The 15516-nt window shown below is 33.1% G+C and overlaps 1 protein-coding gene across 6 annotated transcripts in view; it reads right to left on the bottom strand.

Annotated features, from left to right (window-relative positions):
• LOC144239969 (uncharacterized) overlaps positions 1 to 15516 on the bottom strand; it is a 277882-nt gene that overhangs the window by 194169 nt on the left and 68197 nt on the right. For 3 of the 6 annotated variants that reach the window (XM_077774231.1, XM_077774225.1, XM_077774221.1), the window contains one exon: positions 15439 to 15455. In XM_077774231.1, coding sequence (XP_077630357.1) covers positions 15439 to 15455 — 17 coding nt within the window. Of the gene's footprint in view, positions 1 to 15349; positions 15456 to 15516 lie in introns of all 6 variants that reach the window. The other 3 variants (XR_013337545.1, XR_013337544.1, XR_013337546.1) reach the window with 2 other exon arrangements.

Here is a 15516-nt window from a genome sequence, read left to right as displayed (position 1 = left end):
TGATGAAATCCCATTGGATCATTTTTGCTTTTATTTCTCTAGCTTCTGAAAACATATCTAGTAAGAAGTTGCTATGGCCTATTTCGAAGAGATTACTTTCAATGTTCTCCTCTAGGATTTTGATGGTTTCCTGTCTCACATTTAGGTCTTTCATCCATTTTGAATCTATTTTTGTGTACAGTGTAAGAGAGTTCCAATTTCATTCTTCTGCATGTTGCTGTCCAGTTTTCCCAACCATTTGTTGAAGAGACTGTCTTTTTTACATTGAATAGTCTTTCCTGCTTTGCTGAAGATTAGTTGACCATATAAGTTGTCAGTCAAATTCTAGGTTTTCTATTCTGTTCCATTGAGCAATGTGCCTGTTTTGGTGCCATCACAGCTTTGCAATATAACTTGGAGCCCAAAATCCAGAATTATGATGCCTCCAGCTTTCTTTTCTTTTTCAAGATTGCTTTGGCTATTCAGGGTCTTTTGTGTTTCCATACAAATTTTAGAATTGTTTGTTCTAGCTCTATGAAAAATGCTGTTGATATTTTGATAGGGATTGAATTAAATGTGTAGATTGCTTTGGGTAGTGTAGACATCGTACCAATATTTATTCTTCCAATCCATGAGCATGGAATATCTTTTCTTAGTGTTATCTTTAGTTTTTCTCATCAGTGTTTTTACCTGTTCAGAGTACAGTTCTTTTATCTCTTTTGTTAAGTGTTTTTCTAAGTATCTAATGGCTTTTGATGCAATTGCAAATAGGATGGATTCATTAATTCTCTTTCTACTTTTTCATTATTGTTCTATAGAAATGCAGTAGATTTCTATATATTGATTTTGTATTGTGCTGCTTTGACCTGGACTAAATGACCAACATTCCAAGGAGTCAACAAGAAAGTCTTGTGTGAAGATATTGATAAAAGTGAACTTTTATTTAGTAACTTTGCCTAGCTCTGAAGTACAATTATTGAAGTACAAATTATTGAAGTACAAATCTAGCTCTGTTCATCAGCACCAATGAGCTCCTCTTTAAAACTCATTTTAAAACCTAATTTCCTGTTTTGTCCCCATAAAAACCCTCAATCCCTTCCTGCAATCAGGACACTAATCTGGGTTTCTATCTAAAGCCGTGTAACTCAAATTTCAAATAAACACTTTGCCTCTTGAGCTGGTTCCATGTTTTTAGGTGGATGGATAAACAAAATGTTCTATATCCATACATTAAAATATTTCTCAGCTATAACAAAGAATGAAGTACTGATAAATGCTACAATCCAGATGGACTTTGGAAAAATTATGCTAAGTGAAAGAAACCAGTCACAAAGGCTATGTATTATATGATTCCAACTATATGAAATATCCAGAATAGTTAAATCCATAAAGATAGAAAGTAGATAGTGATTCCAGAAGCTAAGGATCAAGGAGCACTAGGCAATGACTGCTAACGGGTACAGGTTTCTTTTTGGGGTAATAAAAATACTACCTACCTAAAACTTACCATATTGTAATTTAAAAAGATGAATTCATGGTATCTGAATTAATGTCAACAAAAAATAAAATTTATAGTCTTTAACACCTTTTTTCTCTGTTTTCTTATTAATCACTTTACCATTCTGTTACAGCATGCCCAGAACTATCTACTATGTTCTAGAAATATGCTAGGTATAAGAGTCATAAAGATACAGTACTTAAATCAAGAAGCTAACTTTGTAGTGAAAAAAAGAAAAAGAAATGTAACAAGAACCTGTAACATCATGAAGCACAACAGAAGATACAGTATACAAACTACTGTTAAAAGGAGCTGGACTTTCTGGATTCAAAAACCAGTTTAGCAACTTTCTAAATGTGATCTTATGCAAAGTAATCTTTATAAACTTCTATTTTCTCCCAGGGAAATTGAATAACAGTACCTATCTCATTTTATGATTTGAGTATTAAATGAAAGTTTCAATGGAAACATCTGGTATAATGGCTGGATTATATCCTAAACACTAAATAAATGGTAGCCATTATCATTATGCTAGACATGTGTTCAAATTGTTATGGGGGCTTAAAGAAGGAAATACATAACTCTTCAACAGTCCCAGCAATCTTTCAAGTGTGAGGTTGAATTTGAAGGATTAGTAATATTTAATAAGCAAACTAATTGAAAAATGATGTTCATAACACAGGAAACAATCAATTCTGTGAACAAGCAGCTGTTGGCCATAGTTCCCACTCACTGGTGCTTACAGAATGCCATTCTGTGATGAACTTCCTGTGCCAGAAATGCCATTCTGTGATTTAACTCCCTCCCCCCAAATTAGAAAATTAAAAAAAAAGGTTGAATTGAATTTTAAAAGTTGCTTTTATGTACTTTATAAAATGGACCTTTATTTTGATATTAATCCTGTTCCAATTTAGTAGATTGTTAAATATTAACTATTTTATTAAACAAGAGAAGTAGCATGTGGAGGCATTGTTTTTAATTTTGACAGAAAAATCATCAATTTTCTTTTGATAACCATAATTTATTTACTGCTTTGTTTCACATTTTACTGTTCAATGCAATATGAGAGTCTGGTAATCACTGTTCAGAGTGGGCTAAATGAGTTCAGAAAGGTAGGCAGGAGTTAAACTGTGAAGATTTCTTACATACCGTATTAAAATTAGATTTCTTTTTTGGAGGTGATAGGAAGAGAACATGGGAGAATGTTAACAGGATTGTAATATAACCAAATAATACTAGCCACTAATAAACATTATTATTTTAATAATTGAAAAAACCTTCAATAATTTAAAATTTCAAATTACACAGCTTGGGGACAGGATATACATACAAAAGTTAATTAATAAGAGTGTATATGTGTGTTTGTTTTTATGTGTGCTCCTTAAGAAACAAACAAAAACAAAACAAAACTAAATATTTGTTATTGTCTCTGGTAGACCGAATTTAGATGCCATGGAAAACGAATGGAATATAACTTCTACAAAATGAAATAAGCTGTTACATTCTTATATGACACACGTTATCCTTTTTCCATAATAGTATTATGAAATAATATAAAATGCCTTAAAATAATATTTTAAAACAAGCCAAATTATTTATTATAGTTTTTCCTTGAATGAATAATTCTATATATTTGCACATTAAAAGCTCCGAGTCATGCAAAAGATATGTTCCTGTTTTAATTGATCATACAGTGGCTGTTTCTGCATAAGTCACCAATTTCACATTCAAAATTATTATATACATGTCCTTAATGTTTTTAGAAAAAATATGATAAAATTATAATTATTATGCATAACCTTCATATTATTTTTCCTTGAGTTCAATGGAGGATAATACTGAATTTAAAATAGGCTATTACATAGGTTTCAACAGTAAGAATCTTGCCAATGCTAGGCCTCATTCATAGTCTACATATCTGAGAAAATATTTGTATAATTTCTCTATGTAAGTTTTGAAACAATTTGTAGGTGTTAGTAATGTATCAATCATTCACATACATTTATTTCAATACATATAACTGAGTTAATTTGTATATCCCTGGGTGAAGTCTGTACTACAACCCATTAGATGAAATCACTTTTAGAAATGATTTTAGTCTTATAATGCATAGTATTATAAGGATACGCATAATGTCATTATGATATTATGATAATGAAATGGTCAAAGAATGAAAACTCTCCTCTAAGAGGTTTGATTTTTCTACATGAAATTATGGAAGAGATGGTTAATGATACTTAGCTCAACCTGGCTACAGAGTGGTGAAATTTGAAATATACTTATAAAAGATTGTGTCTAATTTTGATCTATTTTATTTTTCAATATTAAAACTTTTGCTGTGGGGCGCCTGGGTGGCTTAGTCGGTTAAGCGTCCGACTTTTACTTAGGTCATGATCTCGCGGTTCGTGGGTTCGAGCCCCGCGTCGGGCTCTGTGCTGACTGCCAGCTCAGAGCCTGGAGCCTATTTCAGATTCTGTATCTCTCTCTCTCTCTGACCCTCCCCTGCTCACGCTGTCTCTCTCTCTCTCTCTCTCTCTGTCCTAGAAAAAAAAAATATATATATATATAAACTTTTGTTGTGACAATATGCCTTTGAAGTATGAACATTTATTTCCTAAGTATCTATCATTATTGAAATTTGAGAAGTAAGATATTGGATAAGAGATAGTGTCAGAATTAAGTTAGAGAAATAAAACTACGAGTGCTGTTCTGGAATAAGAGATTTACTATAGGGCTTTGACTTTATGCACTTGTGAAGGCTGGTATCACAGTCATGGTCTACCGTTTCATTTTCATCTACAACCCAACCTGAATGCACAAGACAGGTGGTAAGATTTGAATGATGGACAAGTAGAGAAGAGCAACGATGACTGAAACCTGTGTCTATATTGCATGGGAGACCCTATTGACCTCTTTTCATTTCTAAGCCTCCAACCTCACTGCCATGAATGATTGTAAACAGAGCTGTCACTCTACCAAAGAACCAAATCTGAGGCACCTGGTTGGCTTAGTCAGTTAAGCATGTGAGTTCAGCTCAGGTCATGATCTTGCAGTTTGTGAGACTGTGCCCTGCGTCAGGCTCTGTGCTGACAGCTCAGAGCCTGAAGCCTGCTTCAGATTCTGTGTCTCTCTTTCTCTTGGCACCTCTCTGCTCATGTTCTGTCTCTCTCTCTCAAAAATAAATTAAATTAAATTAAAAAAAAAAGAATCAAACCTGTTCCTGACTCAGACCTGAGACGTTGACAATGGAATTCCAGCAGTAGCTGGGGGCCAGGGTGGGCTGCTGTCCATGCCAACAATCTGAGTAAGCAAAAGTGCAGAAACTTTCATGAGCTACAGAAGAGCTAGACCTTATCAATCTTCCTAGAGTGAACATAGCTACTGCTTTGTTTTCCAAGTCTCACACAGATATCTCAGGTGGCCAAATATAAGCAAAAAACATAAAAGGAAAACTTTCTGGGAAATGTAGCTCAGCTTATCCAAGTCAACATGTTCTAAAGCCATCACAGTCAGCTAGGCACCCAAACCTTTGACCATACTTAACTTCTGAATAAAGAGGATAGTAATGTCATGCTTCCAACTAATGTTATACACCTATCATGCATACAATTAAAAGCATGCTTTCTCCTTCTACAGGTACAATGTCATTTTGTCCATTTTTAAATTAATGTCCATTCTTCTGACTGAATCATAGTCCCTTTTTATTTGATATCCTGTAACTAAAATATTGAACTATTAAATCAGCTAGTGCTCACAAATGTGATGTTAGATAGGAGAATAGTGAGGAAAAGAGAAAAATAATCAGTTACTAAATTTCTAAATATATTATAAAAGTTAGGAAGAAATACACATAACTGTTACAGTTTTCATTTCTACAAGAAGATACATGATTGTAGCTGATACATACCTAACTTCCTTCTCTACCATCTTTCTCCTTTGCCCTCAGCTATTCAAAGTTCCTTGTATACTGGGGTGATTCGAACTTTTAGTGCTTTTGGAAGTGAGTTGTTGAATTGGTTCAGTCCTACTTGGATTGTGTTATAATTCTCCATTGACTTGATCCAGAAGATATGGAAGTACTAAGAGACATCCTAGAGAATCTTCTGAATTCCAGATATAATCCTCTTTTTATTCACATTGCATTGTAGTGACCCAAGTCCGTCCTAGTCACCCCAATTGGCACAAACTCACTACTTTGTGTAATAACTTATTGGCATACAAAGCCCCAAAGAACCAAATGGCAGTCTCCACTTGATTTAAAGTAACATATTGTGTGTCCCTTGGAGGACACATTCTATCTTTGGAAACTAAGACCTGTAGATCAGCAAAATTTAAACTTGTGGGTATAGGAAACAAAATTTTGTTAGTGGATCTATAGGGGATAAATATGGAGAAAAGCCATTCACATTATCAACACTTAAACGCTAAACCCATGAATACTAGTTTAGGAAAAAGCCAGGACATGCACTGTATACTATTGACTGGAGGATATTGCTCATCCCAATACAAGGTACTGGAAGATTTGATTTATCTAAATTATAAGAGATGTAGTATTATTCTCGCTTTGATTAAAGACAGGTGTAGTTTGAAATGTAACTTTTTTCCAGATCTGCTTGCCAAGTTGTGCTGTTGTGTTTCAATTTCAATTTTATGATTTTTATCCTGTCACTATTCCATTGAAGTATGGATATTTATTTCCTAAGTAATGCTTAATATTAAGCAACGAAAGGTAATAAACCAGAATGAATGCACACAGCATGGGTTTTAGAAACACATAACATGGGTTTACACCTTGTCATGTACTAGGAGTAATAACCAGGGAGTTAACGTCTATGACTTTTAGCCTTCTTGCTTTTAAACAGGTGTAATAATAACATATCACACTGTTTGTGAGAATGAGATAAAATGTGTATAAACCAGATTAATTATGTGCCTACATAATAAACATTAGTATTCTAATTGCATTTTAAATGGTAAAATGCATATTCTCCTATAAATGAAGCAGAATAAAATATTGTAAGGTAATGGAAAACTCATAGATCAAATAACTGTATTAAAATGCATTCTAGAAATTGCATTTGCTGCTTGTCCTATGTAACAAATACTGAAACATTGTTTTTACATTTATTTTTACCTATTTCTATCTATTAATCATCAGAAGAATGCAGTTGCATTTAAATATTTTAAAAGATTAAACTCTTATTAACTATATGTATATTATATACATATTATGTACTCATTGTACACATATTATACGAATTTATTTGATTTCTCTATAATATTTATATTTGTAAATCTGCCAGAAATTTGGGTATCCCATGTTGTATTTGGTAGTTTATTTTCCATCAGCTTAGTCTGTTTGGTCCACACTCTACACTGTGTAGTAAAATCCCTAAACAACCTTTCAACTAAAATCAGTGAATGTATAAAAGATCAAATGGTGTATTAAAGAAATATATTTATCCTAAATGGCTGCCTAAGTGTACTCAAAGCATAATTTCTTTTTGGATGGTGGAGTCTATATGCCAGCATTTGGTCAATACTGACAATGAGTCTTCTCAATCTTTTATTATTTTTTTTCTTTTAATTTTAAATATTCTTAAATCACTCATAAAAATATAGCCAAAGATATCTTTCATTTAGTATGCATGTTCTCCAATCTTATTTATATTCTAATATCTAGTTAAAATACACCATTATGAGTCCCAAAAATAAATTTCCCTTTATACTAAGTGTTCAAATTACATCCCTCTTTATTCTAAGTGATCATATTATGAGAACACACCTGTTTGTTCTATTCTAAGTTAATATTTATAAGGATAAGGCCTGAAATCATCAACCCTTTCAATAGTTCTTTAGAAACATAAAGTAAAAAAAACAATAATTGTATAGAAACATTCTGGGCTTTTAGTGGTAAATTGATGGAAGATAAAAGAAGTTATGATGGCAATTATGTAAATGAACATAGAAAATTAGCTTGCCACTGTACTTGTTTCAGGAATAATTTTAAAGGCAGAAGGCAAACAAAGGAATTGGGAGCTAGTTCAAAAATACAACACTGTCATTGACACAAATGGCTTCCATTCATTTGATCATCACAGAGACAACACTAACCTTTATTTTTTTAAAACTGTTACTGATTTATGTGTTTGTCTTCTGTACTGTATGCTAATTGAGTTAAAATTTCAGCTTCTCAAGAATTGCTGTGTTGAAACATAAAACATTTGAAAAGGTTAAGCCTTTCATATGTAATGAGAAAGTAACCCACCTACTTAAGAATAACTAAGTAAATGGTTAAAAAAAAACACAAAGATTTCTGCCAATGAAACAAAGCTACGAATAAATAGTGTCTGCTTTTCCTACTAAATTTCACTGTATGCTGTACTTTCTCCAATGTATGCTATATTTTCCAATGTATTGCTGTCCATTTTGAAGAAATCAATTCTAATTTATATAACATCAACCATTCAGATCTCACAAATTCTGGAAAATAAACTACATATGACATGCACAAGAAATATAACTGCTGGATAGTTGAGTGTGATGTGTGAAAGACTGCGTGGGTGCAAATATGAAATCTTTTGGACAATAAATCTATGAAAAGTAAGTGTAACTCTTCCTCCATCTTTCTATCAATAGTGTCACCATCAACAATAAATTTGTTTTAAATCTACAGATTTTTATTCCTATGAAGAATAAAAAGCAATCTTCTTCCTTCAAGAGCCTTACAATCTAGAACAAAGACAAAGAAAAAGTTAACACAGCAGGGTAGTTAAAATAAATACTCCAGATATTAAGAGATGAGAGTTACTATCAATGGAAGACCTCAGGGATGAAACTACAGAGAAGGTGGCTTGTGAAAGATAATGCTAATAACTGGTTGATAAAAGTTATGTCAAGGCCCTCTCTAAATGCTTTATAAACAAGTTCCCATTTAATCTCCAACAGTATATAGAATACGTAGTATTGTTTTCCTAACAGAGCTGATAGAGAAAATGGGACATATATCAAATTGCTCAAAGCTACACCAGTATTAAAGCTCCACAACCTGGGTTTTCCCCACTCTGAAGTTTAATCTGAATTGAAGGTAGTAAGAGCAAGATGCAGAAGGTGGGAAGGAAAAAAAAAAGAGACAATTGTTAAGAGGTATAAATGCACATATACAAGGCCCTCACATAGGAAACATTATGGAGCACATATCTAGTATAATTATTTCTAACATCATATTCTAATTATAAATGAATAAAGATGATTTTGTTTACCCTAGAGTTTATGTATAATAAAGGATAAAGTTTTGTCATAGTTTTTGGAAACAAATTCTCTGGTAACAATATTAATTTATATTGCTGATTATTTATAATTATTGATAAGATCTTGAGCCACTATATATTGGGCTGGGTGCTAGGGCAAATATTTTATATCCCACAAGTCCTGAAAACAAATCTGTGGACACAGCACCACACCCAACTAGAAAAGCAGAAAAATCTCCAAAATCATACAATTTTTGCAATCTTGATTTTTCAGTTTTATCTATTAGTTGCAGAGCTACTATTGAATAACATCTATGTAAACATGATCTTTAAAATTTTTTGGAAGAGTCTATTTGAATAGTTTCATACAAAAATATAGTTTATCTATTTTTTTAAGATTTAGATTATCTTGGGGAAGAGAGAATCTTTTTTTTTTTTAATGTTTTATTTATTTCTAGGAGACAGAGAGAGAGACAGCGTGAGCAGGGGAGGGTCAGAGAGAGAGGGAGTCACAGACTGAAACAGGCTCCAGGCTCTGAGCTGGCAGTCAGCACAGAGCCCGACGCGGGGCTCGAACCCACGAACCGCAAGATCATGACCTAAGCGAAAGTCGGACGCTTAACCGACTAAGCCACCCAGGCGCCCCGAGAGAATCCTTTTAAGCTAACAAGTTTCTATCTTTGCATATAAAGCAGAAAAATCTTTAGATGCATTTAAAATTCCCTGCAAACTAAATTTAGAATTGATAGTTATTTAATGTTTATACATAACATTTTAATGTAACATAACATAATAAGCAAGGTACTCATTTTAACTTTGAAATATTTAACATTATATCAGAATCTTTTTATAATTAGCTGACCAGAATCCTGAGAAGAAAAAAAAAACAAATAAAGAATTTAAGGATAGAAAGAAAAAAGTAGAAGGATATGTGATTANGTGGAAAAAAGTAGAATATGTGAAAAAACATATAATTATATAGTGTTATATATATATACATATGTATATATGTATATATACATATATATATAACACTAGTTATTCCTATAACACTAGGAATTATACATATATAACACTAGTTTTTCCTATAACATTAGGAATTAGATGAAATAAAAATTATATAGAGCTTATAAATCTGACAAGAAAGGTAATAAAAATTTATATAAAAGTGCAAGGCTTGGCTCTTGGTATACTAGTAAACTAGCTCTCTGAAAAAAATAAAAATAAAAAAATAAAAACTATCTGGTTTTAACCATTTGTTAATTCCCATGAACTAAATATTCCTACCATGGTCAATTTTAAGTTATCAATATATCAAAGAACAAGGATTGGAAAGAAGTGCTAAACAATCCATTCTCTTGATACAGTGGGAGCCATCTTCAGCACACCTCTGCTTTTGGTCACCTGTCATCTATCATGAGAAGTTCCTTGTAAGCACAAATTCAATTTCTTATCTTTTGTGTGTATGATATATATGTAACCTACTAGACAATGATCATAACAGAGAAGCAAGAAAGCCTGAGTTGCCAAGGCATTGTTTATTTAACTACTATTATAGCATCCGCATTTCTGTTCTATCCAGAACCAAACTCAGCTCTGATCCTACATTACTGCTCTTCCCAAGCACAGTGAAGCAAAATCCATTTCCTTGCTGCATGAGTACGATACAAATTGTCTGATGATATGGAACAAAGTACACAGCTTGTGGAGTAAACTTGCCTTTTCTATCTATCTATCTATCTATCTATCTATCTATCTATCTATCTATCTATCTATCTTCCCTAGGGTATTAAAAGCTGTAAAGACAATGTTTGGCAGCAATAATCCGAGTAAGAGATGCCTCTTTAGCTGTAGAAATGATTAAATCTGCTACTTAAAATCTGTTATGTGGACAAGTACATGAGTAGAAAGTGAATAATTAAGATTTCTGATATAAGAAAGCAACATTCCAACATATCACATATGATTCAGGAACAGTGTAAGATACACAGTAGAGTGTTAGAAATGGATGAAACCAGCAGAAGAGGAATACAAACCACAGAGCATAGTCTTTGAATTATTACCTAAGGATAAAATAATATAAAAGCTTTGCTGAATGGCACTTATTATCTGTTTTATAAAATTATGGTTGTTAACTATACCATAAAGTCTACACCACTCTTATCTTCATGATTTCCTGACTCATACTTGTGATGTGCCTCTTTTAGGAAATACTACAGCACATATACTATAGTAGTTAATATAGTGTAGTATATTAAGATCTGGGAAAAAATTATATCTGATCTAACTACTTCGATCAAGATTCTTGAATCAGAGTGGACAAAATCAGATTCCACAGCATTCCTTTACAGACTGGCTGAAACAGGGCCCATCTTTCCTTGGATGAACTAAATGTATCTATGCCTACATGTCAGCCATTAGGCATGACTTTCAAAATTCAGTGTTAGTTAATTTTGGCCAGAAAAATGCTTTATTTGGGAATAGCAAACATTAATAATAAGGTGGGTAAACATGGATGAGAACTATTTTTCCACAGAAGATATAGGACATTCAAAAGAGAGAAAAAGATGTATGTGTATGAAAGCATTAAGATTAATTTGCTGCAATGACTACTAAGCTATAGCAGAAAGCTTCAGAAAATAAACTGAAAGGTAAATAAGTTAAGGTCATGTATGTACTTTTGTTTCTTAAGGTTTGCACTTTATCTGGCAGATCAATTATTTTAAAACTTTTGTTTGAAACAGGAGAACTGTTTTTTGTTTAGAATAGGAGAGATTTTTGGAGTAGATAGTATTACTTATTCACTCTCCTTCATGCCCTCTATATCCCTGTCGTAGTTTCGCTATGGGCTGAGTATGTTTCTTTATTATGTGACATCATAGGCCAATGTCATTTGAGTACATAGGATCTGAGCAGACTCTGAAATGTGCTTGTATTATTTGACCTGTCTTGTTGCTTCCGCATGCTTCATGAAGAAAGGGGCCAGAAACAGCCACTCAAGTAAGAAAGACATGTGGAGAAAACCTCAAGTAGCTGCAGCAAAAAACCGCCTGAACCAATCCAAAGACCTATTGACAAGAAAAGTAAATGTTTGCCATTGTAAAATACTGACATTTGGAAGATGTTCATTACATGGCATAATCACAGTAAATGGTGACCTTTTCTTTAAATATAATTTTAGCTGCGCCAAACAAATTTATAAAAGCAGAATTATTATAGTTGATTGGGTATGAGAGACTCAAAGCACAGCATGAGTTAGCTTCTCTTTTGCCTGTTCCTGGTGGCTTTGGTTTGAAAAGAAGTTCAAGTTATGTGGGAGTACGAAAGGATTTTAGGTGGAGGAGTAATCTGATCAGATTTCTGCATGTTCATATGTGTGCATGTTTTAAGTCTAGCCTAGCAGCAAGACGGTAAGTAGAAGAGGAGGAGACCATGGAAGAAAAACAGATGCTAAAGATCGAACCGAGTAGTGGGAGAAAGACAGAGAAATTTATTGGAGTAGCTGATGTGACTAGAAGATCAACTGGAAAAGGGTCTGAGGAACGGTGCCCCCAATATTAATGTATGGATTTAAAACAACAAAGATCTAACATTTCTACCTTTTGTTTTAAGTCACTTGTCAGGCAGAACAATGAGGTGAGTAACTGAGCTTCACATAGTGGTAGATGAGCACAAATATAACACGTGACACATGAGGAACATTGGACAAAATGATGAAAACCTGATAGGCAGGAAATATTCATAAATTATACATCATTTGGTTTCCTTCTTATTTAAATTTCAATCAGAATAAGAATGCAGACTATGATGATGATGAGAACTGTTTTAAAATCATGACTTCTCTAAGTAAGGAAATTATAAAGCCATCAGCCTGACAGACTGAAATGAGAAACTATCAGAGAATTTTGAAAAATAAAGAAAATTGCAGTTTTAATTGTCAAAATAGTAGAAAAGAACATGAGTTCCAGCATGAAATAAAATGGTAGCTAAAGGGAAGATAATATACAGTGGTATAGACCCTTTGGTTTCCATGGCCTCTCCACAACTACCGTTTGAAGCAATCAGGATCCTCACACATGTCAATCTCTCAGGAATCATGTGTAAGTCAAGTGAGAGTCTGAGCAGTGGCTGCCATATGGAAACAATAACAGGTCAAAGAGGAATTGGAGACAAGTGCTCCTGCTCAGGAAGATCTCAGTGGAGGCCAAAGGGTTTAATCGTCTGGTTCCCTAATTTATCTTCTCATAACAGCACCCTCAGATCTTGATGGTGAATCAGAGCACTAAGCATCACTTCAAGAAAGTAAGTGCTTAGCCATGGATCACAGGCAAGGTCTGCTTTGATGCCCAGGGCTTGCAGACTGGTGAATTGGAAGCTTGAAGTTTCCACATTGAAGGAAACAACTTTGATATAAGCCTTGGGGCTGAAATATCAAGAAAGGACTTCTAAGAATCAATTGATGATAAAAGCTCTACCCTGTTTTAACTTACTTTTGTGTATGTGAAAAGAATAGTACCAATTATTCTGTTTGCGAAGCTGGTTGCTTGTTCCTAGTGGCAGGCTACCCATACTTCATAGTGAAAGGATGCTAGACAGAGAAGTATCAAATTAAAGCTTTAATGTAAGGAAAAAATATCAAGAACCTTAGAACCTTCAGAAAATATTCCCACTTAAACAATATCAGATGGAATAGAAAGTATAAATATTCAGCTGCTTTAGTAAATGTGTAAATAATAAGGTCAGAGGTTCTTTCCTATTAAATAGGATGAACTAATGCAAATAGTTGCAAGTAATGAGAATATCCAAAATAAAGCTTATTGCACTTAAAATTCAGAAGGAAGTAAAAAAATATGAGGTCATGGGTAAATGTGAGAATATGTAAGGTTTGTAGTTACTGAAAAAGTTATTGCAATATAAGACACCTCAGTGCAGAAAAAAATGTCAAGAAACTAAGTGATCATAATATTGGAACGATCAGATATTAACAGGTAATTCACAGAAAAAAATATAAATAGCCTTTAAACATATGAAAAGGTGTTCAATTTCCTTTAGATTATAGAAATTAAAATTAAAACTATTATGAGTATAAAGATATTCCATATTTTATCTACAAGGCTGTCATAAGCCAAAAGACTTACCACACAGACTTTGCTGGTAAGCCATACTCTCATATAATTCTTGTGGAAATAAAAATAATTTTCTATTAAATCAAACAAAATTTATAAGGAGAGAGAGGCCTTATGAGGGCTGTATGAACCAATGATGGCCATGAACTAAAGAGAATGATTAGCAATGCACCTAAACTTTAAAAAAAAAATGGACTATAAAAAATGATAGTTAAATTTATTTTTATTTTATTTATTTTTTAAATGATTATTTATTTTGAGAGAGAGAGAGAGAGAGGAGAAGGAGGGAGTGCACACACAAGTTGGGGAGGAACAGAAAGAGTGGGAGAGAAAGAAAATCCCAAGCAGGCTATGCAGTTAGTGCAGAACCCAAACCTGAAGCGGGGCTCAAACTTACATGAGATCATGACCTGAGCCAAAATCAAGAGTCAGATGCTTAACTGACTGAGCCACCCATGCACCCCAAAATGATAGTTCAATTAAAATATGAAATAATGCCTCACATCAAATTTCCCAAACATAAATAATATATTTTTGACTGTTTATATGCTTTTAAAACAACATACAATGTATCACATAAATTATTCACTCAACTACCAAATGTTTCTTACTTTCACACTTCATTCTAGAGATTTCATTTGGATGTTATGAATATAAAAATGAATCAAATATACGTCTTGCCTTCAAGCTGCTCAAAATCTAGTGAATAGACAGCAACTGAGCACACAGTTTCAGTACAAAATGTTAATAGTAGAAGACAACATAACGAGGTTTCTCAGCTCTCACAAAATCAGTGTAGATAAGGGCAAAAGTTGAAGAAGAAATTTTTCTCTAAAGATATTCTCATATACATTAGTCCTACTACCACAGGAAACTGAGAATGACCATTCATACTATAATCTTTCTGCTTCAAAAAACGAGTCTCAAGTGTCTAGAGAAAAAAACTCAAAAATCTAAAGGTTTACCAAAGAACTTTCTTCATTGAGATTACTTGACGAAAGTACAGTTTAACAATAAATTCGGTAAAAATTAATTTCCAAAACGTAATTAAAGCAAAATAGTTCTTGAAAGGAATATAAGGGATCGTTTATAATTTAATAATATCACAACACTAACAAGATGAATTCATGAATAGATTTCTTTTATTCCAGAAACCAAAATGTATGTAACAATGAGAAAAAAAAAAAAAAACTATTCAAATCTACCTAAGCATTGTTGGCAAAGAAAAATACTACTGGGGATAAAATTTTAAATAGAAACTCATGGTTCATAAAACCACTCTACAGAACATAGATGTAAATGGACATTTTTTTTTCCTCAACAATCACAGGCAATGGAAGAACTAATTGAAAACCAATAAATTAAGTACAGTGCAGCAAGCGGTCTCTAGCTAACTCGGCCTATACATCAATAGGTCATTCTCAGTTAATTAAGTGAAGGCATAATCAGCTTAATTTATGTAGTTCACGGAAGTTAATGATATCATAGTACAGTACCTGACGTTTGGCCTGTCCCTATCACTTGTTTTATGTGTTCAACTCACTTTGCTATTCCTCAGCATGGGCACTTTATTGCTGTAGCTCACCTCCAGTGTTTCTCTTCCTGCAGAAAATAGGAAATGTAACAGTGAAAAAAAATGAAAATCCAGAGATCACTTAACAAA

This window comes from Crocuta crocuta, unplaced genomic scaffold, assembly GCF_008692635.1.
Source record: "Crocuta crocuta isolate KB4526 unplaced genomic scaffold, BGI_CrCroc_1.0 scaffold81, whole genome shotgun sequence".
NCBI classification, from domain to species: Eukaryota; Metazoa; Chordata; class Mammalia; order Carnivora; family Hyaenidae; genus Crocuta; species Crocuta crocuta.
Note: the sequence above shows the minus strand (reverse complement) of the source record. Positions and strands in the feature narration are given on the sequence as shown.